The sequence below is a fragment of the Monocercomonoides exilis genome (genome assembly GCF_001643675.1).
Source record: "Monocercomonoides exilis strain PA203 chromosome Unknown scaffold5-2102611, whole genome shotgun sequence".
Taxonomy (NCBI): domain Eukaryota; phylum Preaxostyla; order Oxymonadida; family Polymastigidae; genus Monocercomonoides; species Monocercomonoides exilis.
In genome coordinates, this window is record NW_027150550.1 from 1343936 (window position 1) to 1364282 (window position 20347).

The 20347-nt window shown below is 40.0% G+C and overlaps 3 protein-coding genes across 3 annotated transcripts; 1 reads left to right on the top strand and 2 right to left on the bottom strand.

Annotated features, from left to right (window-relative positions):
- Positions 1–752: 752 nt before the first annotated feature.
- MONOS_10101 (uncharacterized protein) lies at positions 753–8861 on the bottom strand (the record flags this gene model as incomplete). The annotated part of the gene is made up of 3 exons (XM_067862515.1): positions 753–7955; positions 8131–8692; positions 8749–8861. The coding sequence occupies 3 exons, from the start codon at positions 8859–8861 to the stop codon at positions 987–989; spliced, it is 7644 nt and encodes a 2547-aa protein (XP_067734351.1). The 3' UTR covers positions 753–986.
- A 237-nt stretch (positions 8862–9098) lies between these two features.
- Positions 9099–19411, bottom strand: MONOS_10100 (uncharacterized protein; the record flags this gene model as incomplete). The annotated part of the gene is made up of 5 exons (XM_067862514.1): positions 9099–9624; positions 9838–10209; positions 10422–17960; positions 18167–19082; positions 19314–19411. The coding sequence occupies 5 exons, from the start codon at positions 19409–19411 to the stop codon at positions 9499–9501; spliced, it is 9051 nt and encodes a 3016-aa protein (XP_067734352.1). The 3' UTR covers positions 9099–9498.
- A 286-nt stretch (positions 19412–19697) lies between these two features.
- Positions 19698–20328, top strand: MONOS_10099 (uncharacterized protein). The gene is made up of 3 exons (XM_067862511.1): positions 19698–19810; positions 19871–20030; positions 20084–20328. Exons 1-3 carry the CDS (start codon positions 19737–19739, stop codon positions 20102–20104), a joined length of 255 nt encoding a protein of 84 aa, XP_067734353.1. The 5' UTR covers positions 19698–19736; the 3' UTR covers positions 20105–20328.
- The last annotated feature ends 19 nt before the right edge of the window (positions 20329–20347 follow it).

Consider the following 20347-nt stretch of genomic DNA (forward strand, 5'->3'; position numbering starts at 1 on the left):
ACAGAAATGCTTTCTACCGCTATTCTGTTCATTTCTGCTCATGGATAACAATTTTTTGGTCGCTTGGAGTTATTCCACACAATTCTTTTGTTTTTTTAATTCTTGATGATCACCCTTTTCTTCTTTGATCTTCAGCGTTGTTTTTATTTGTACAATATATTATTTTCGAATTCATTCTGCCAAAAAAATATGACTCAAATAATACATCTTTTTGATGTTGGAATAGCTTGTCCTCTTTGAAACGCATTCAGAAAGCTGATGAAGAGAATGAAAACAAAGTGGGTGGAGGAGTTCAATGAGGGCAAAAAAATTAAAACCACTGACAGAAGAAAAATTAGATTTGAGTGTGCAATTGATATGGAAAAAACTGCAGCATCATAACTGAACAAGGAAAATGCTTTCAGCATTACAGGATTGTTTCCAATCAATCCAGAAATCTTTGCTTCAAAACCGAATGTTTCTGATGATACAGAAGACCCTAAGTATCCAGAAGGGATTCGGACAGGAGAATTTGAGGTTCCTTATAAATGGTTAACAAGTCCAAGTTTTCTTTTTTCACATCAAAAAAGAGTTATTTTAAAAAGAATATAACAAATATAATTCATAGCTGAAATGATCTAATTAGATCATGACGAATTACTGAATCGTTTTAAATAAAAAACACATCTCTATGCTTTTTCTAAAAGAAAAATTTACACTTTTTTTTTCAATAAAAATTTAATAGCAATTCTGCAAATAATCATAATAAATAAGTCTGTTAATTTGTTTTTTGTAATAAATCTTTGTGGACCTCTTAAAAAATACATTGGAAGTCTCAAAAAAACAGAATCCATATAAAATTCAAGCCAATGAAAAAATTATAACCCGACATTAACAGTCAATTTCATCATAAAACAACAAAAAATAAGACAAATGATGTAATGATATGAAACAAAATGATAAATAATGAAATCTTTGAAGAAACTTTTTTTGCTAATTAATTGCATCTATTTGGATTGGAAGCCAAAAGAATTTTGTGAAGAAGATACTGTAAAAGAACTAGAATTCAAGGGAGTCGAAGAAGGAAGCGAAGAAGGAAGAGAAGAAGAAGGAGAAGAAGATATTTCATCCTCTGCCAAAGAAGGCAAATCGGCACGTTGGAAGGGCCGATCACCAGAAAATGGCTGCGAAAGACTTGCAATGCTTTGCGAGAGAAGAGAAGGAGATTGCACTAAATATGAAGAGGCAGATGTAGAAGAAGATGCAATTGGTGAAGAATTAAACAAAGATGCTGAGTTGATCGAAGGTGATGCAAGCATAAATGAAGAAGTTGGTGAAAATAACGAAGTTGAAGACGAGTTTGACGAATGCAAAGCAGAAGATGATGAAGACAAAGTTGGTAAGGTTTGATCTGATGATGACGAAGAGGAAGATTCTGAAGAGGAAGAAGAATTTGAAGAAGCAGAAGAATCAGATGAAGTCCCCGCAGACGAAGAAGGTGGAGAGTTATCCACATTCACACACAGATCCTGCAGCGGAGAAAACAGACGAATATCACCTGATCCTAACCCAGTCATTTGCGATAGCGTTCCCATTGAATGCGGGGCAAGCCCGTTCTGCGTGTGCAGGAAGAGAGAAGGTGTGGAGGACGGAGACTGCGACGACGCGAGGCCGAGCGAGAGAGAGAAAGGCGAATCGAGAGAAGGAAAGACTGGAAGAGGAGACAGTGCAGAGGGGGGCAAAGAGGAGTCATTGACATTTGAGGAGAAAGCAGACAGCGACAAATCGCCAAGGAGGGTTGAGGGAGACGATGTGATTGGATAAACCTCAGGAGAATAAACAGAGAAAGGTGAAGAAGACAAACGAAAAGAGGAAGAATAAGGAAATGATAAAGAAGGAAGTTTGGATAAATCGGTTGCTAAAATTGGTGATTGCATTGAGGAGGAGGAGGAGGAGGAAGAAGAAGAAGAAGAAGCAGAAGAAGAAGATGATGATGATGATGAATTTTCCTTTGTTGCAGCATTCTTATAAGTAGAAGAATCCGAAGCTCCAAAAGAAAGATCACTTTCTTGAATATTCACAGAAGGAAATGGCGGAGATGAATCTGCCAGCAAACCACTTCCACTTCCACTCAACAAAGAAGACGACGATAAAGCAGCCAAAGAACTTCCACCAAAGCCATCTTCTGCCACACCGCGAGGCGAAGAAGACAAACACGAATTTGAGTTATTTGAGCTGCCGTCAACTTTGCGAAGCAGTTTCGCTATTTCTTGCTGAATCAGCTGCTTCTGCTCAATGCGCTGTTTGTCTTTCTCCATCTCTTCGGCAGAAAACCCTTCTTTCCTATTCAGAATGCCTGAAAGCGCATACGAAGCAGGAAATCCACCCAGCTGTGGTGCAGATGACTGAAAAGTTCCTTGATTCGCTTGAGTAATGCCATTGATCTGAGATGAGTCTTCATAATTGCTTAGAATGGGCTGGGAAGCATGTTCGAGATGTATTTGTGGCTGGCTAGATGATAGAGATTGCAGCTGTGAATCAACAGAAGAAGAAGAGGAGGAGGAAGAGGAAGAAATTAATGGCTCATATTGCTGTCCAACTCCACCAAAGTGCTGGATGTTGAACAAACTGTCTGAAGAAGCACGCAAAGCACCGTTTTTCCTTTGGATGGAAGAAGTCGCAAAGGATGTGAAGGGGATGGGATATTGCTGCTGTGATTGGTTCATTGGTTGTTCGTATTGCTGCTGCGGAATCTGTTGACTCTTTCGCGTTTCGATTTGCATTGGCATTTGCATTTGCATTTGATTTTGACTTTGTGCCTGCATTTGTGTTTGCGTTTGCGTTTGCGTTTGTTCTGGTTTCTGCTTCTGCTGTTGGAACTGTTGCATTCGCATTTGCATCTGTTGTTGTTGTTGCTGCTGCATCTGCTGTTGCTGCTGCATGCGTCTGCTGTTCTGATAGTTGAGTGTCAGTTGTGATATTTGCGGGTTATCAAACTGTTCGACCTGACCAGATTGAACAGTCTTAAGAAAGCCATTCTTTGTTTCTGGTTGTTTCACAAAGGAGAAATTTTCACAACTCATTCTTTTGTCCACAGAAGCATCACTTTGACTTGCTTCATCCAAAATGCTCTGCATTGAAGATGCTTGTATCAACTGATCATAATTTATGTGTCTCATCATCCCATTCACAGACATGGTTCTCTCTTTCTCACTTGCATCTTCTCCTATTCTATCATTGGCAAGGGCATTTTTCTCTTTTTGGCCAATGTTCATCTGTTGGCTATACTTCAGTGTTGGTTGCATTGCACTTTCCATACGATTCTGCAAATGCTGAGAACTTTGTGTTTCATCTTTGATATCATTTGTCAATGTTCCATTCTCTTCTTTCTTTCCACTTTGCATCTGCTGATTATCTGCCAACTCAAACGCATTCGCCTCTTTTCCTCCCTTTTGCATCGCATCCTGTCTTCCTTCACTCTTCTTTCTCTTTTCTTCTCTCTCTCCTCTTTCTCTTCCTCTTTTTCTTTCTCCTCCTTCCTGCTTCGTAACAAATGTCCCTCCCCAAATTGCCATCGGAGTCTGCGGATCCATTGCCATTCCTCCAATCACCTGCGTCTGCCCCAACACCCTCCCATTCCCTTCTCCACTTCCACTTCTCCATTCTCCTTCTCTTCCTCTTCCCCTTCCCCTTCCACCATCACCACCACCACTACCACTACTACCTCCTCCTTCTCCACTTCCACTTCCATTTCCACTTCCACCACCACCTCCTCTCTTCCCTTCTCTCCCAATCCCATGCAGAGCATTGAAGTTGAACACAGGCACATCGGGAGACAGAGCATTGCCCTGTTGTGGCGTGGATGTGGCGCTGTGGTACAAAAAGCGGCTTTTGTTGAACGGCGGCGTCTGTGGAGAGAAAGTTGGAGTGATTGCAGAGTTGAAAGCAGAAGAAGGAGAAGAACGAGAGGGATATTGTTGTTGTTGTTGCTGTTGCTGCTGTTGGGTGGGAGATGAAAAGATGGGTGATTGATGCACAGAGCCTACTGCAGAGTTTAGTGAAGCAGTAGAAGCAGAAGAAGCATTCACATTCGTATGAGCAGCTCCTCCTGGCACAGAAGCAGAAGCAGCTGAAGCAACACGCACAACAGCAGGCGATTTGATTGACGGCTGCATTGGCGGTGGGAGGGTGGAAAGGAGAGGGGCAGTTTTCTTATACGGCGCAGATGTGGAAGGAGAGTTTGGGTCAAAGGGAAAAGAGCGCCTGCCGGAATCTCTGATGGACGGGGTGGTTTGCGAAGGGGAGGACAAAGCAGAAGAGACAGAGGAAGAGGGAGAGGAAGGGGTGGATGACGTGGATGAGGAAAAAGAGGAGGAGGAGGAAGAAGAAGAAGAAGAAGAAGGTGAAAGAAGAGAGATATTTGCTATTGCAGTTGTGGAAGATGAAGGAGATATTGATTGAGGCCTGTGATTAGAGTGGAATGAGGCCTGAGGCTGAAGTTGTATTTGCATCTGATGCTGTTGATGGCTCTGTTGCGAAGAGCGAAGAGAAAACGAATTTGAAGAAGAAGAAGAAGAGGAGGAGGAGGAGGAGGAGGAGGAGGATGAAGGAGAAGAAGAGGGAGAACATGGCTGAGACATTGGATAAGAAGAAGAAGAAGATGATAATGATGATGATGGAGTTGCAAAAGATGCAAAAGAAGCAGCAGATGAAGGAGAAGTTGGAGAATTAATTGCATGAATGTCAGAAGGACGATGAATGTTCTGAAGAGACAAAGATTGCTGATAAGGAAAAATCTGCTGAGGCGAAAGAGGTTGGAAGCCTTCGTATTGATAAGCAGCTGGCGAGAATATGAGATTGATAGGGGACATCAGATGAGAAGAGGAGGAGGAAGGAGGAAGTGAAGTGGAAGAAGATGAAGAAGAGGAGGAAGAAGAAAAGGAAGAGGAAGAAGATGTCGATGAAGGAGGAGATAAAGCAGAAAGCAAAGGAGCGGTTGAAACTGGGGTGGAAGAAGAAGAAGAAGAAGAAGAGGAAAAAGAAGAGGAAGAAGGAGACAGATGAGCAGATGGCTGTTGTGGAAGCTGAGAATGAGAATGAGAATGTGAACGTGAATGTGACCGAGAATGAGAATGTGAGTGAATATTTTGATAGATTGATTGATTAGAAGAAGAAGAAGAAGATGGAATGGAAGAGGAAGAGGAAGAGGAAGAGGAAGAAGATGATGATGGACGAACAGAAGAAGCATAGTTTGATGCCAAGCCTCCATTGTGAAGTGTTGGAGGGGGCGAATCTGATTTCAAAACAGAACAAGAAGAGGAAGAAGAAGGAAGAGGTGGAGAGTTTGAAGCAGAAACAGAAGGAGAAGAAGGAGAAGAAGAATATGATGCCGATGATGATGGTGAAGAAATTGAAGATGAAGAAGGAGAAGTGACATGAGAAGAAGAAGACGAGGAGGAAGAAGAATAAAGCGAAGCATTTGTAATAAGAGGAGGTTGAGAAGAAGAAGAAGAAGAAGAAGAGGAAGAGGAGGAAGAGGAAGAAGAAGAAGAAGAAATAGAAGATACATACATATCATTCATTGCATTTAAGTCAGCATTGTACAAAGTGAGCTGTTTGTGATAGTGAGAAGATTGAGGCTGGCTTTGAATGGTAGAAGGAGAATGAAAATAAGAAGAGAAATCAGAAGAGGAGGGAGGGGAATGAGAAGAAGAAGAAGAAGAAGAAGAAGAAGAAGAAGAAGAAGAAGAAGAAGAAGATGATGATGATGATGATGATGATGATGATGATGTGGAAGAAGAAGAAGAAGAAGATGTTATAGAAGATTGACTTTGTAGCTGAGCGAATGAAGAAACAGCAGAGTCAGTCATTTGTGAATCAGAAAGAGAGAAAGGAGAAAACAACAAGGGAGCTTTTGAAGCAGAATGAGAAGAAGAATGATTGGAAGAGGTTTCTTCTGAATGATTGGTGGGTGAAGATGAAGGAGATGAGGAGGAGGAAGAAGAAGAAGAGGAGGAAGAAGGAGAAGAAGATGATGATGATGAAGAATTTTTATTTGAAGTAGAAATTGAAGAAGAAGAAGAAGAAGAAGAAGAAGAAGGCAAACCAGAAATTCTTCTTCTGTTTGGTGTGAAAGGGGCAGCATAAGGCGAAAGAAGAGCAGGATGAGAAGAAGAAGAAGAAGAAGAAGAAGAAGAAGAAGAAGAAGAAGAAGAAGGAGGAGGAGGAGGAGGAGAAATAGGAACATTTACAGGAAGATTCAAAATTTCAGAAGGATCTGAAAATTGTGGGGTGGTATGAAGAGAAGAAGAAGAAATAGAAGAAGAAGAAGAATTTGAAGAAAGAGAAGGTGTTGAAGAAGAATTTGAAGGAGTTGAAGAAGAAGAAGATGAAGAGGAAGATGAAGAAGAAGAGGAGGGGGAAGAGGAAGAAGAAGTATTATGAACACGATGTTGTTTGGGAATAAAAGGAATAGAATAAGCCGAAAATTCAGCTGGAACAGAAGAAGAAGAAGAATTTAAAGAAGAAGTAGTAGTAGAAGAAGAAGATGATGATGACAGCACATTCAATGAAGGCAAAGCAAATGCAGAAGCAGGAAGAATGATGGGTTGTGTGTGAGAAGGAGGGAGGGGGACGATTGTGGTGGGCGGAGGAGAAAGAAGAGGAGCTGTTTCTGCCATCATTGGCTCATACAACTGGAGTTTTTTGGATGAAGACTTGTGAGAGGAAGAGGAAGAGGAGGAGGAAGAAGGAGAGGAGGAAGAAGAAGAAGATAATGATAATGATGAAATGGAAGAAGAAGAAGAAGAAGATGACGATGAAATGCTTGATGTGATTGAGGAAGTTTGTTCGTTATTATTATTATTATTATTGGCAGAAGAATAAGATGAAGAAGATGAAGAAGATGAAGAAGATGATGATGAAACAGAAGAATTTGAATCGAATGTCTTGCGATGGCTTGGGCGTGGGTGCAGAAGAGGAGGAGAAGGCTCATGTTCAGATGATGTGTCTTTCATATCGATTGAAGAAGAAGAAGAAGAAGAAGAAGAAGAAGATGATGATGATGATGATGATGATGATGATGAGGGAGAAGAAGAAAAAGACGAGTTCACACCCGAATGAGGAAGAGGAAGAGGAAGGGGAAGGGGAAGATGAAGAGAAGGAGCAGAAGCAGAAGCAGAAGCAGAAGCAGAAGAAGAAGAAGAAGGTGCAGGAGAAGGCGAAGCAAACAAAGGACCCGCATTCACATGAAGTTGGTCGTTTCTCTCGTTTCTGCTGATGCCGAGCAGATGAGGCGACAGAAACAAGACTTTCTGCTTTTCTGAGGCAAACAGATGAGTCTTAAACTCTTTCTCCCTCACTCCTCGCTCTTTATCTTTGTCTTTCTCTTTCTCTTTCTCTCCATCTTTCTCTTTTTCGCTATCTTTTTCTAAGTCCTTTTCTCTTTCTTCCTCATTTTGATCACTTTTGGAGCTTTCTCTACTTTTTTCAACTTCACTCAATCGTTTTCCTTCTTTTTTCGCTTCTTTTGCATCTTTCTCAAATCCATTTTTAGCTCCTTTTGCATTTCCCTTTTTGGCTCCTCTGCTAATTTCTTCATCATCCTTCTGTTTATTTCTCATTCCACCTCCTTCCTTTTCCTTCTCTTCCTCCTCCCTCTCCTTCTCCTTCTCCTTCTCCCACCCAATCAACGGGTTCTCCAGGTAGTTCTTCCTCGCACCCCCTGGCCGTGACAGCTCCACTTTTATCTTCCTCCCTTTGCTCACTTCCTTCTTGTTCATCTCTGCCACCGCCCTTTCTGCCCCTCTCAAGTCAAAATACTCTATAAACTTGTGCCGGCGTGCCCTGGGCGTCTCCCGAATTTCTCGAATCTCCCCAAACGGCTGGAACATCTGCCGGATCTCGTCGTGCGTCATCGACGGGTCGAGGTTGAAGATGACTATCGTGCCTTGCGTGGCGTTGTCATCTAGAGGGGTCTATGGAAATAAAAAAAATTAAAATAAAAAAGAAAGAAAAAAAGAAGAAAAAATAAGTTTATAATGAAATGGGATTGAAATAATTGGAAGAATAAATTGGTTTAATTTTCAGATTATTATAACATAAAACAAAGAAACAAATCAATTTTCGCTTTTGTAACTAAATTTTGCAAACCCTTGAAATTGAATAATGAATTGCCAATTGCTTGCCATTGACCATATAACCTTGAAGCCTTGAGCATGCCTTTTCGGCATGCCTAAGATCATAGTATGTAATCATTACATATCCTTTTTTCAAATCTTCTGCATAAAATGAACGGATTTCTCCTTGGCGAGCAAACAGTTGTCGAAGTGCCTCTGGGTCTGCACTCCTGCTAACATTACGAACAAACAAGGTTCGAGTTGGAGTGTCACCAACAGTGCGGCTCATGTTTAAAGCACCAAGAAGACTTGGATTCCACTGAGCAGAATGAGAGCCTGAATTTGAGGAAGATTGAGGTGTATGAGATGAAATTAAAGGAGCAAATGAATGGACTGAGTGAATGGGTCCATGGCTCGATGGACCTGCAGCGCTCGAGAAATGTTGTGATACTGGGTTACTCTGTTTAATGTTTGCTTGAAAAATGAGGGTAGACATAACAGTCTTTTGTGTTGCTTCTCTTTCTGCAGTTATTCCTTCTTTCATTTCAAGAAGGTAACGGCTAGTATCATGGGGTAAATCTGGTATTGACATGAACCTAAAACGATTGTTTAAGAAGAAAGAAATTCAAAATTAACCGAAAAATATGCAAACCTGTTAATCTCATCCAATGCAGAATCGTACAATTTAAGTGCCTCAAAATACAATTGCTTGGAAGTTTGACTTCTTGCAAGGGCAATTATCTGCTTTAAACTCTCGAGGGACATGATCTAATACCCCAACTTCACAAATCCAATGACTAATGGGGCATGCAATCCATAATAAAATATTCGTTTTCAATCAAAAAAAGAATGGAACATACAGAAAATGAGTGGAATAAAAAAAATCTCGCACTCATATTCTGCATATTTTGATTCAAAAGTGCTTTGTTGTGTATTCTGCAACACTTCTGAATGAAAAATTCTTTAATAATTTTCATTCCTTCAATTCTAAAAAAAGATATATTCAAAGATTTCCAAATTGCATTTTCAAACTTCAAAGCATGCTCAATGCAAGGCAACAGAATAAAATTGACAAAACAATTCTGAAAAGAAATGATCCAAAAAGTCAAGATATAAAAATTAAAGTTCAAGGATTGCCAGCCTTTTAAACTTCAATCGTAACATAAAGAGAATGAGAATATATCTCATCTACATAATGAACTCAGCAATATAACAACAATAAATAATCAGGTGGATTAAAAAAAAAAAATTATTTTTTTCTCCGCAAAATAGACAAAACATTACAGATTAAAAAAAAAAATCACATATTATTTTTTCTTTTAATAGAAAATAATAAAATAATAATAATATTAATAAAACAAAGATGAAAAAGGTTATATTTTTTTTTCCCATTCACATAATCTTATTCCCATCGTGTGCTCAGCAGCAAACGTAAACTTGTGAGATCCTTTTTCAAAATTGACAAGTCATTTCGAGAAGGAGCAGCAGCCATCAGAGGCAGCTCTCTTGCAACTACATTGGCCATATGCTGAAATTGGATATGAAAGGAGGAAGAGGAGAAAAAAAAATATGATGATGAGATAAATAATAATTATAAAAAAAATGAAAATATGTAAAGCACATGAAAAAGAGAAAGAGAAAGAGAAAAATGGAAAAAGAAGGAAAGAAGGAAAGAACAAGAGAAAGAACCAGAAGACATATTAATTTTAAAATATATTTTTAGAGAACCATTCATTCACACCTTCACAATCAGCTCATCAGCCCCGCTAACGCCCAACTCTGCCATTCTCCTCATGTGCAGCTGGTGTTGCTCTACAAACAGCATCTTCGACGAATGAGTTGGCATCATCTGCATCTCCTCCCACAGCTCATTCACAAGCGACGCCTCATCCTTTGTCGAATGTTCATCAGTTTTTGTATTCACAGATTGATTTACAGTTTCTTTCATTTTGGAACGAGAAGAAGAGGGAGAAGAAAGAGAAGAAGAGGAAGAGGAAGAGGAAGAGGAAGAGGAAGAAGAAGATGATGTATCTTCGATCGAATTGCTAACCATTTTTTGCTTCTGCTCATACACTCCCCTGTATAACTCTAGCACTTGCTCTGCCACGTTTCTCTGTTCAAATTTAGAATTACAAATAGCATCAATTGAAAAGAAAAGAAAAGAAAGATTAGTTAAGATAATTAACACATTCAAACAAAATAACAAAAAAATTTTTGAAAAAAAAAGGTTTTTCTTTCCTTCAAAAAAAAATAAAGAAGAAAGAAAGAAAGAAAGAAAATATATAAATATTTACACTCTTTCCCCTCGTTCAAAGCCAAAAATACCTTGTAATCTCCTTGTCCGCATCCAACCAGCCCACTCGAAGCAAGCGCCTTCGACAGCTTCCTTGAAGCAGCAGTTGTTCTTCTTTCATTCGCCATCTTTGCATTCATCTGCCCTTGAGCCTCAGCCGAAGATGAATACATCCGATTTCCAGATACCCTTCTGCTTGGCAGATAATCAGCAGTATTTGAGAGGGTGATGGTGGGAGAAGGAGGAGGAGGAAGTGGTGGAAGACGAGGTGAATTGCAAGACTGAGATGGAATTGTTTTATTAGTCACCCCAAACGATGTGCATTCTTCACTTTGCACATTTGAAACAGACAGTGCAGTCAAAGACGTTGATGAAGAAACAGAAAGAGGAGAAGGGTTGTCTCTCTCAGCCATCTGCTTTCTCTTGATCATCTTCGCATGTGAATGTATTCCTTCATTCGAACAGCTGCCAACCCCCTTTTTCCCACCAGACACAAACATCCTCTGCGAAATAGAAGGCAAAGGCAAGTCACGTGCTTCCAATGGCATGTGAATCTTCTGAGAAGCTGGGGAGAAAATATGCTGCCCCAAAAAGAAGATAAATGCATGCGATGCCAGCGTGCGGATGGCACTAAGCACACGATGCAGGAAAAGCGAGCCAGATATGCTGAACGAAAGAGTGAGGAGGTTTGAGGAGAAGAGGCTGTTTCCTGTTTGCGATGTGATGAATGAAGAAAATGAGACATTTCTGAACAGCTCCCATGCTTCTTTCCATCTTTCCTCCATTCGAATATGCTCCCTCCTTCTCCTCATCGCATCTCTTTCTTCCGGTCTCAACACCTTGCCACTGCTTCCGAATCTATGATTATTATCATCATCGTAATCATCAGACTCGTCATCATCCTCGTCTTCCTCCTCCTCTTCGTCATTTGTCCCGCCTTCCATCTCCTCCACGCACATCCATCGTGCTCGGTGCATCTCAAACATCAGCTGCGTGATCTGCCCAGGCGGAATCCGCCAAACTGCCGAGTCTCTTCCGATGTCCCGCTCAAAGTCCCATACAAACACCAGCTCTGCTGCGTTCTCTGGAAGCATCTTCTGCATTTTTTTTCTCTGCTCTTCTTTTTCTCTCGGTGAGTCTGATTCCTTCAAATATCCCTTTGACAAGCCACAGAGTTCAATGCCAGCAAGTGAGCGAGCGGTCAAAGGTGTTGTGCGCCAGGCTTCGACATGAGGAGATGCAGTTGTCGAAGGAAAGCTGCTTGATTCACTGTGACTATTGTGAGTGCTTTTTGATTCTGAATGATCATATTTCGTTTGGACTTTCTCTTTCTCTTTCTCTTTCCCTCTCGCTTTATCTTTATTTTTCATTTTTTCCTTCTTTATTCTTTTCCCCCTTTCCATTCCTTCAAACCTCGCTGGATCTACAGACGTTGAGCCAACCACAAACAAAGACAAACATCCAACAATGCAAATCACCTCGTCTCTGTTCTCTTCAGCCGCACACACAACCACAGGCACACCGCACAACAGAGCAAGTGCTGCTTCCTTCATAATTGGGTGCTTGATGAAGAGGAAAAGAAAGAGAGAAGGAGAAAAAGAATTGTTTGTGAGGAGAGAAGCAAAGGGATGCACAGAGCGGTTGAAGAACGTGATGGAAGAGCCGATCAGATAGTCAGAAACGAACGGGAGAAAAGACGGGATTGAAGCTTCAAATGAATTACTTGACAGAAAATGCGATGAAGTTGACAATTGCTTGCCATTTTGTGTGGAAGGAGGCATCAAACCAAACAGCTCGCACATCGATCGATTGACTGCTGACTGCTTCATTTTGTTGTACTGAACAGCTGAATAAGTCTGAGGGACAATGCAATCTTTTTGATTTTTGGCCATTTCACAAGAAGAAGAAGAAGAAGAAGAAGAGTAACTTTCCATTTCATCTGATGCAAATCCAAAGGAAGGATCATACGAAGATGATGAATTCTGCATCAATGAAGACGCTCTTGTCAAACCCTGTAGTGAATGCCTGGCCAAATGGAGAGAGTGAGAAAGCGATGAAGGAGAAGAGAAAGAGCTGTCATTTGCAACAGAGCTGATGGCAGAGAAGGCCAATATCTTCGCCATAAAGTGTGAATAACAAGGCAGACGGTGTGTTTGTGTCTGGGTGAGCAGATCGAGGGAGTATGGGGAAGTAGAAGAGGAAGAAGAAACCAAAGACGTGTTATTCGATACATTCAAAGAAGAAGAAGAAATAGCAGAACCAGAAGCAGAAACAGCAGAGAAAGAAGCACTTCGAGTTTTTGAACCAACTCCTCTGCTTCCTCCTCCTCCAGCAATTCTTCCTCTTTCGCTTTCCATCCCAACAGCCTCCACCAAACGAAGCAAGTTCTTTGGGATTGCCACACTCAACGGCGCATCCAACGTCTCCATGATGCGTGTCAATGAATAAGATTGAGAACTTACTGCAGAAGAAGAAGAAGAAGAAGAAGAAGAAGAAGAGGAGGAGGAGGAGGAGGAGGAAGAAGAAGAAGAATAAGGATTATACCCGCCTCCGCAGTATCTCCTCGGATTCTCCATCACACTCATCAGCGCATTCCTCACACCCACTGCAACTGACTCAGAAATCGACGGTTTGACTTCGTTTTCTCGTTCGAGCGAGGCGATGGTGTCTGAAACAGAGGCAAATGACATCGTTTCCGCCTGCGAAGAAGAGCGGGAAGAGAAAGAGGAGTAGGAATCAGAGGAGGTGGAAGGCTCTCTTGTGTGTGTGGCTGTGAGTGGGTCTGAAAGTGAGTATGACGACTTGTTGAGAAAGAGAGAGGAAGAGGAGGTGAAAGGGGAAGAATCTGAAGAATCTGAAGAAGAAGGCAAAAGAGTTGAAGAAAAAAACATTGAAGAAGAGTCAGAAATGTGATCTTGAGGCAGCTCTGCAGAAGGAGAATCTATTTGATTGGGCGGGTGGAATATGCAGGCTCTGACTGAAATGTAATCAGCAGGCAAACCCGAAAGCAGTTGTTGTTTTTCTCCTCCTCCCCCTTCTCCTCCTCCGCTGCTCGACCGGGAATACAACCTGGAAGTTTGCTCACTTTCGCTTTTTCTCCCCTTTTCTGTGGAAATTGACGTTTCTTTGGGTTTATCGTTTTCTGTGGATTCTTCAATGTTTAATTGCTTTTCAATCTGTGATTGTTTGCTTGGCTCAAATTCTGACGATAACGAAGTTGTAATAATACTCTTATATGTGTCATCATTAACTAGTTCATTCTTCTCTTCCTTTTCCTGTTTTCCCTCTTCGCTCTTCTTCTTCTCTTTCAATTTCTCTTTCTTTTTTTCTTTTTCCTTCTCCCTTTCTCTCTCTCTTTCTTTCTCCCTCTCTTTCTTCAACGACACATTTGTTGCAACCATCCTATCAAACAAAGAGGAAGGGATCAGAAGAGGATTCAGCGAGGCATAGAAAGCTGGAGAGACAGGCAAATCAGACGAAAGAAAGAGAAGACGAAGAGAAACACTTTGGGGAACAGGAAATGAAGTGAATGGCATAGAAAGATTGAGAGTGAGTGGAGGGAGAGGCAAAAATACGTGTGTGAGCACAGCATCGTCTTCATAAGAAGAGGGTTTTTTCTTTTTGGTTGATTTTTTCTTTTTCTTCTCTTTCTTCTTCTCTTCCTTCTCTTTCTCTTTCTCCTTTTCCTTCTTTTTGGTCTTGTTCTTTGTCTTTTCTTTCGTTTTTGATTTCTTCTTCTCCATTGCTTTATTATCAACATCTTTTTCTTCTTCTCCTTTTATTTCTCCTTCTCCTTCTTCTTCTTCTTCCTCTTCTTCTTCTTCACCCTCCTCTTCCTCTTCCTCTTCTTCTTCTATTACTTCACCCGACGAAGAAGCAGAAGAGTCAGAAGAATGGACAGTTGCATATGAACTGTCACCAGCAGAAGGCGGAGGAGGAATAGGAACAGCATTTGTGAGAGGAAGAGGAAGAGGAAGAGGAAGAGAAGAAGGAAAAGAAGTTGAAAGAGAAGAAGGAAAAGAAGAAGGAAGAGGAAGAGGAGGAGGCAAAGAAGAAGACAAAGAAGAAGGAAGAGAATGAGAAAAACTTGAAGAAGAAGAAGGAGGTGGTGGGAGAGGGCGAGAAAGAGGATAAGATGAATGTGAAGTAGATGAGGAAGAAGGAAGGAGAAGAAGAGAAGAAGAAGAGGAAGAAGAGGAAGAAGAGGAAGAAGAGGGATAAGGTATTGATAAAGTAGGAGCAGTGGTTAATACAGGGGGTTGAGTACATTCAGAAGAAGAAGAAGAAGAAGAAGATGATGATGATGAAAGAGAAGATGGATTGGAAGAAAACGAAGAAGGAACAGAAAATGAGGAAGAAGAGGAAGAAGAGGAAGAAGGTGAAGGTGCTGTTGAATTGCTATTGGAAAGAGAATTTGAATCATTCAGATTTGAAGAAGATGAAATGTTTTCATTGTTTATGTTGTTTGGACTGTTAATGTTATTTGAAGAAGAAGAAGAAGAAGATGATGAGGAAGAAAAAGAAGAAGAAAGTGAAGAAGAAGAAACAGAAGTTGAAGCAGAAATAGGAAGATGGAAGCAAACAGAAGATTGTTGAAGGTCGAAGGCAGGGTGGAGTGAGGAAGAACGATAAAATAGAGGCATTTCTGCGTTTCTTTGGAGAAGATTGGGAGAAGAAGAAGAAGAAGAGGAGGAGGAGGAGGATGATGATGATGAAGTGAAAGTGGAAGAAGAAGAAGAAGAGGAAGATGATGTTGATAATGTTTGATCTGAAGAAGAAGAAGAAGAAGAAGTATCAGTATTAGGATTGAGAACAGTTGAAGAAGAAGAAGAAGAAGAAGAAGATAACGAAGCAGGATTTGGTATTAATCCAAGCAAATTTGGAGAAGAAGAAGAAGAAGAAAGTGAAATGGAAGATGAATGGCCTGTTGGGAAGAAAGGAAAAAGACTCAAATAAGAGGCAAAAAGAGAGGCAGAAGAGAAAGACGGGGAAGAAGGAACAGAAACAGGATGGAAGGAGCTGTAGTGGTAGTGAGGAGATGAGAGAGAGAGAGAAAGAGAAGAGGAGGAAGAGGAGGAAGAAGAAGAAGAAGAGGAGGAGGAGGAAGAAGATGATGAATGTAATGAAGTGGAAGAAGAAGAAACTTTTTGAAGTGAATCATTTTTAGTGGTCTTGTTTTTGACATTTGCTTGCTTAGAATTCTGATATTTTGATAAGCAAACATCTTTTTTGCTTCTCTTTTTTTCTGTTTTCTTCTTTTCGTTCTTATTCACTTTTTCTTTTTCTTTTACTCTTTTGGATGAAGAATTAGAAGAAGCAATAGAAGAATGATTTGACGTGACTGAGGTGTTTTGTATGTTTATAGGCATTTGATGGCCATTGAAAGAGAGAAGAGGAGAAGATTGAAGAGGCTGGAAGGGATAGAGCGAGATGTTTGAATCAGACAATGAGGAAGAGGAAGAGGAAGAGGAAGAGGAAGAAGATGATGACAACGTTGAAGGAAAGGAAGCAGAGGAAGAAGAAGACGTTAAATTGGTTTGCAAATGTTTATTCACCTCTTCATAATTCGAATCAGAAATAGTTTGCGAAATTTCATTGATTTCACATTTTCCTTCGTTTTCCTTGTTATTAACAGTATTTTCATCTTCATCAGCCTTTTTCTTCTCTTCAGGAACATAAACTTCTGGTTGAATAACATCGGCTTCTTCAGAAGAAGATGTTGAATCATTATTACTTTGTTGTTCATCTGCTATTTTTGCCTCTTCGGTTATTCTTGTTTTGTTCTCTGTTTGCTTTGTTTGTGAAGAAGAAACATTGTTAGAAATCATTTGGTTTTCTTCTTTATCATTTTCACTTTCTTTTGCAGTGACAGAAATTTTATTCTGTTTATTTGATTTCTTTGATATATCTTTTCTTTCTTTATTCTTCTTCTCTTCTTTTTCTTCTGCTCTTTCTTCATAACTTCCTCTTCTTTCCATCACATTTAACTCATTTTTCCTCTCATCTTTTCCCAATCCAGTCAATGAAGCATACAATTCTCTATCAAAAGGGCGATATTCACTCGAAAGCGAGCAAAGCGACTCATAATGAGAGATTAGAAATGGCTGGAGCACTTCTGGAAGAGAGAGAAGATAAGAAAGGGAAAGAGAGAAGCGATAATGATGATGATTGTGATTTTGATTGCTGTTTCTGCTTTTTGAAGGGCGGATGGTTGCAGCAGAATGAAATGTTTGAATTGAAGTGGAAGAAGAAGAAGAAGAAGAAGAAGAAGATAATGTTGATAATGATGAAAACGAAAAAGAAGATGATGACGAAGATTGCAATGTTGACAACTTCTTTTTATTGTTTTGTTCTTTCTGATGGCAATTTTTCAGAATTGTTGGCGGTGCTTCAGTATCCGAAGTTGGTCTTCCACAAACTTCCTTCTTTTTCGCGTCTTCTTCTTCTTCTTCTTCCTTCTCTTTCCTTTCTTTCCTCTCCTTCCTCCTCCTCTCCTTCATTCTCGCAACATCCTTCATTGCTTGTATTGTTCTCCACACCGCTGCAAACGACTCTGTTGTGAATGTTGTGGGGTATAAAAACGAAGTCAATAGCAAATTCCCCATTGCCAACAGCCCATCTCCATTCGATCGGAGCCTTGCGAATGAACGAGATAAGCAGCTAGATCTCAAAAGGGATGAAAGGTTCAATGATTGCTTTGAGGAAACAAGAGAATTTTGCTTCTGTATCTTCTGTTGTTGATAAACCAATTCCTTCTTCATTTCTTCCTTCTCATTCTTCTCTTGTCTGCAATCACCACAATCGCCATAATCCTTCCAACCCTTTCGAATCCTTTTGAACTTTGCAATCTTCGTTCTCATTTCATTATCATCTGCTCCATTCCCTCCTCCTCCACCAAGCTCCAGCTGCTGAGCACGAATGAGCTTGTGAACAAACAGCGGGCGCGAGAAATGCGAGTGGATGGTGCGGAGACGAGAGAAAGATAGAAGAAGAGAAGATGGTTGGAGTCGGATGTCAAATAGAGAAGAAGAAGAGGAAGAGGAAGAGGAAGAAGAAGAAAGTGTTGATGATGATGAAGTGGAAGAAGAGGAAGAGGAAGAGGAAGAAGAAGAAGAAGAATACAAACCCGACGAAACCTGCTCACTCAGTTCTGTGTTTGCCAGCAGCGATTCCTCAGCAGCCGATGAAATGACGAACGGGCGGGACATGTAAGATATCTGGTTCTGCCTGCCTCTCTTCTCCTTCGCTTTGCTGGGCTGTGCAGAAGTGACCGACTCAATTGGGGGAAAAGTGCACATTTCATCGATGTTCCGCCTCCGCTTGTCGAGCTGCACGTTTTTGTATGTGGAAGGCGGGAGAAGAATGGTTGGTGGGTAAGAGAGAGGAAGAAGGAGGACGTTGAGCATCTCGGGGGAGATGGCAGAAGATGGGATTGTTGTGTGATTTGAGGCTGTGTCTGAAGAAGAAGATGAAATGTGGTTGGAATGTGATGTGTCTTTTGAGGATGTTGAAGGCTCAATTGGGTTGATGACAGAGTCAGCATAGAGGAAGAAGAGGACATCAATATCGTCCTTGAAAAAAAGAAAGAAAGAAAGAAAGAAGAATGCGAAATGAAAGATGAAAGATGAAGAAAAAAGAATAAGAATAAATAAAAGTTATGTTGTTAATAAAAAAAAAGGAAAAATAAAGAGAGAAATAAACAAAAACAATAACCCCATCAATATATCTAACAAATGTGGGGGAAAAACAATCAATTTTTAAACATCAATTAACATACAACATGTCTTTTGTTGTTTCCCAGCGCTGGACTTTTCCACATTCCAGATGGAACAAGGCTAAAAGGGAAATACGGACTCTTCATAGCATCGCCTTCTTCCTGGCTCTCTGTGCTATTTTGCCCAGTTGCACTTTTCTTCTCCTTTTTCCCTCTTCTTTCTTTTCTTTTGAAATCTTTCCTTTTCTCTTTCGGAGCATCCAACTCGTTCTTTGTCGCTTTTTCTTTCTCAATCAACTTTTGCTGTCTGAGCAACTTCTCATAGCATCTCTTAATAGCATCTTCCAATGATACCTGCGGCAGCCTTGTTTTGTCATCAATGCTTCCTTTTGCTCGTGTGCTTTTCACTACTTCAAACTCTTCATTTCTTGCACACTTCATCAAACTCACTTCCTCTGTTAAGATTCCTCTCTCCATCAGTTCTTTGCGCCTTCGCCTGTACAGCCCCCTCAGCTTCATGTCAAAATCACTCAGCTCGTTGAGCACATCCCAAATGCCTGCACCTTCCAGATCTGCTGTCCCCACCCATCGCTTGTACTGAAAGTACGAAAGGAGGGCATGCTTTGGCACAGTCGATGCATTGGATGCGAAGCAAGGTGGATTCACAGAACCCGACAAATTGTTACTGATAGGCGAAGGCGACAGCGAGCTAGAGTGTCTACGACAATCAAAAGACGATATCGAGTCATCCCTAAACTTTGGCGCTACATCATCTTGTGTGGACACTCTTTCTCTTTGACTTAAATCTTCGCTCTCCTTTCTGGAAAAACCATCACTGGAGCTTAGTTCATCGTCTTCTTCAAAAAGTTCATCAATCGACATGACGCTCTTCACTCTTGCAAGCCTGTATCTCCGATTATTTATTTCTTGTGCATTCCATTTTTTGAGATAAGCCTCAGTAAATTTTTGTGAAATGCGCCTAGAGAGATAATTATGAGTGAATCTAATATTTCGAATTCTCGTTAAAAGATCGTGTCTAAACAATCTCCAATTTTGCGTCTGGAGATGTCTCACAATTTTATGAAATTCTTCTCTAATTTCGTCATATAACGAAAGAATTTTCTGTTTGGATGTTGAGCAGTAACTTAAAGCTAGAGGCCGAACTGAACCACGAGCAAATACATCCGATAGAGTAAAGTGATGAACATACGCATAGATGTCTTCTGTATCGTCAATTAAGACAGTGTATGAATCATTTGGTAGAGTATCAGGAACTTTTCGAGATTTGTAATCAACTTCCACGGTCATAATTCGAATTGCAAAGTAATTAATATCAAACGAAGATAAAGATATTCGTTGAGGATAAACTAAAATTGGTATTGGCTATTAGTATCATTTTGAAAATTATTTTGTTAATATTCTGAAAAAATAATTCTTACCCCTTCTTGTTCATTAAATTCCGTTAAAATTATAAAATCATCATCTTTAAGGGCAACAGAGCCAAAAGTTTGTGGCAACATCTGTTGGCCCCAGCGGAAATTATTAAAAAAATATTCTGATCTAACATATAATTATTTAATCAACAGTTTTTACTATGGGATAACGTTTTTTATAAATCGATTTATTGCTGTAAATGTCTGGAGTCGGGACGCAATCTGCTGTAAAAGCAAGACAATTATTGCATGATATTGAAACATACAACAAAACGTTTTCTTTTCATATTTTAATTACAAATCCAAATTAGTTATTTTTTATAAATTTTCAAAGAACTGTTGATTATATATCTGGACAAATCGATAAGATAGAAGCAATAGATAAGGAATTTGTTCAAATTGTCAAGCCACTTAAAAATGAAACCCTTGCAGCCGAAGCAAATCGAAGATTGGATCTTAAGATTTGGGCTCTCGATCCATTGCCAACCGAAAAGGTATTAAAATATTGTTTTCTTTGCAGCTTTAGAAATAATTTTTGACTTTTCAGTTGGCAAAGCATGCTCAATAATACACATTTAGTTTCAACAAAACTTTATCGAAAAGAATATATTTTTTAAAGAAATTCAAAACTTATCTAGATTCTTTTCTAAATGTTGACATTTCACGTTTTGTATCATATTCACTTCGATTTGCTTTTGTTTTTGGAGTCATTTAACTTTCAGTCGATATCATTTTTATTATTTTCTTCACTTCAATTTTTTGTAATTGAAAATATATTCTTTGATAAGGAAATGAAAAGCTCTTAATTGCA

Bases quoted from the DNA above. Each gene is read 5' to 3' on its own strand.
- MONOS_10099 (XM_067862511.1), top strand. From the start codon at position 19,737: ATGTCTGGAGTCGGGACGCAATCTGCTGTAAAAGCAAGACAATTATTG. The intron at 19,811-19,870 runs GTTTTCTTTTCA...AAATTTTCAAAG, and splicing joins ATTGAAACATACAACAAAAC to AACTGTTGATTATATATCTG. The intron at 20,031-20,083 runs GTATTAAAATAT...TTGACTTTTCAG, and splicing joins ATCCATTGCCAACCGAAAAG to TTGGCAAAGCATGCTCAATA.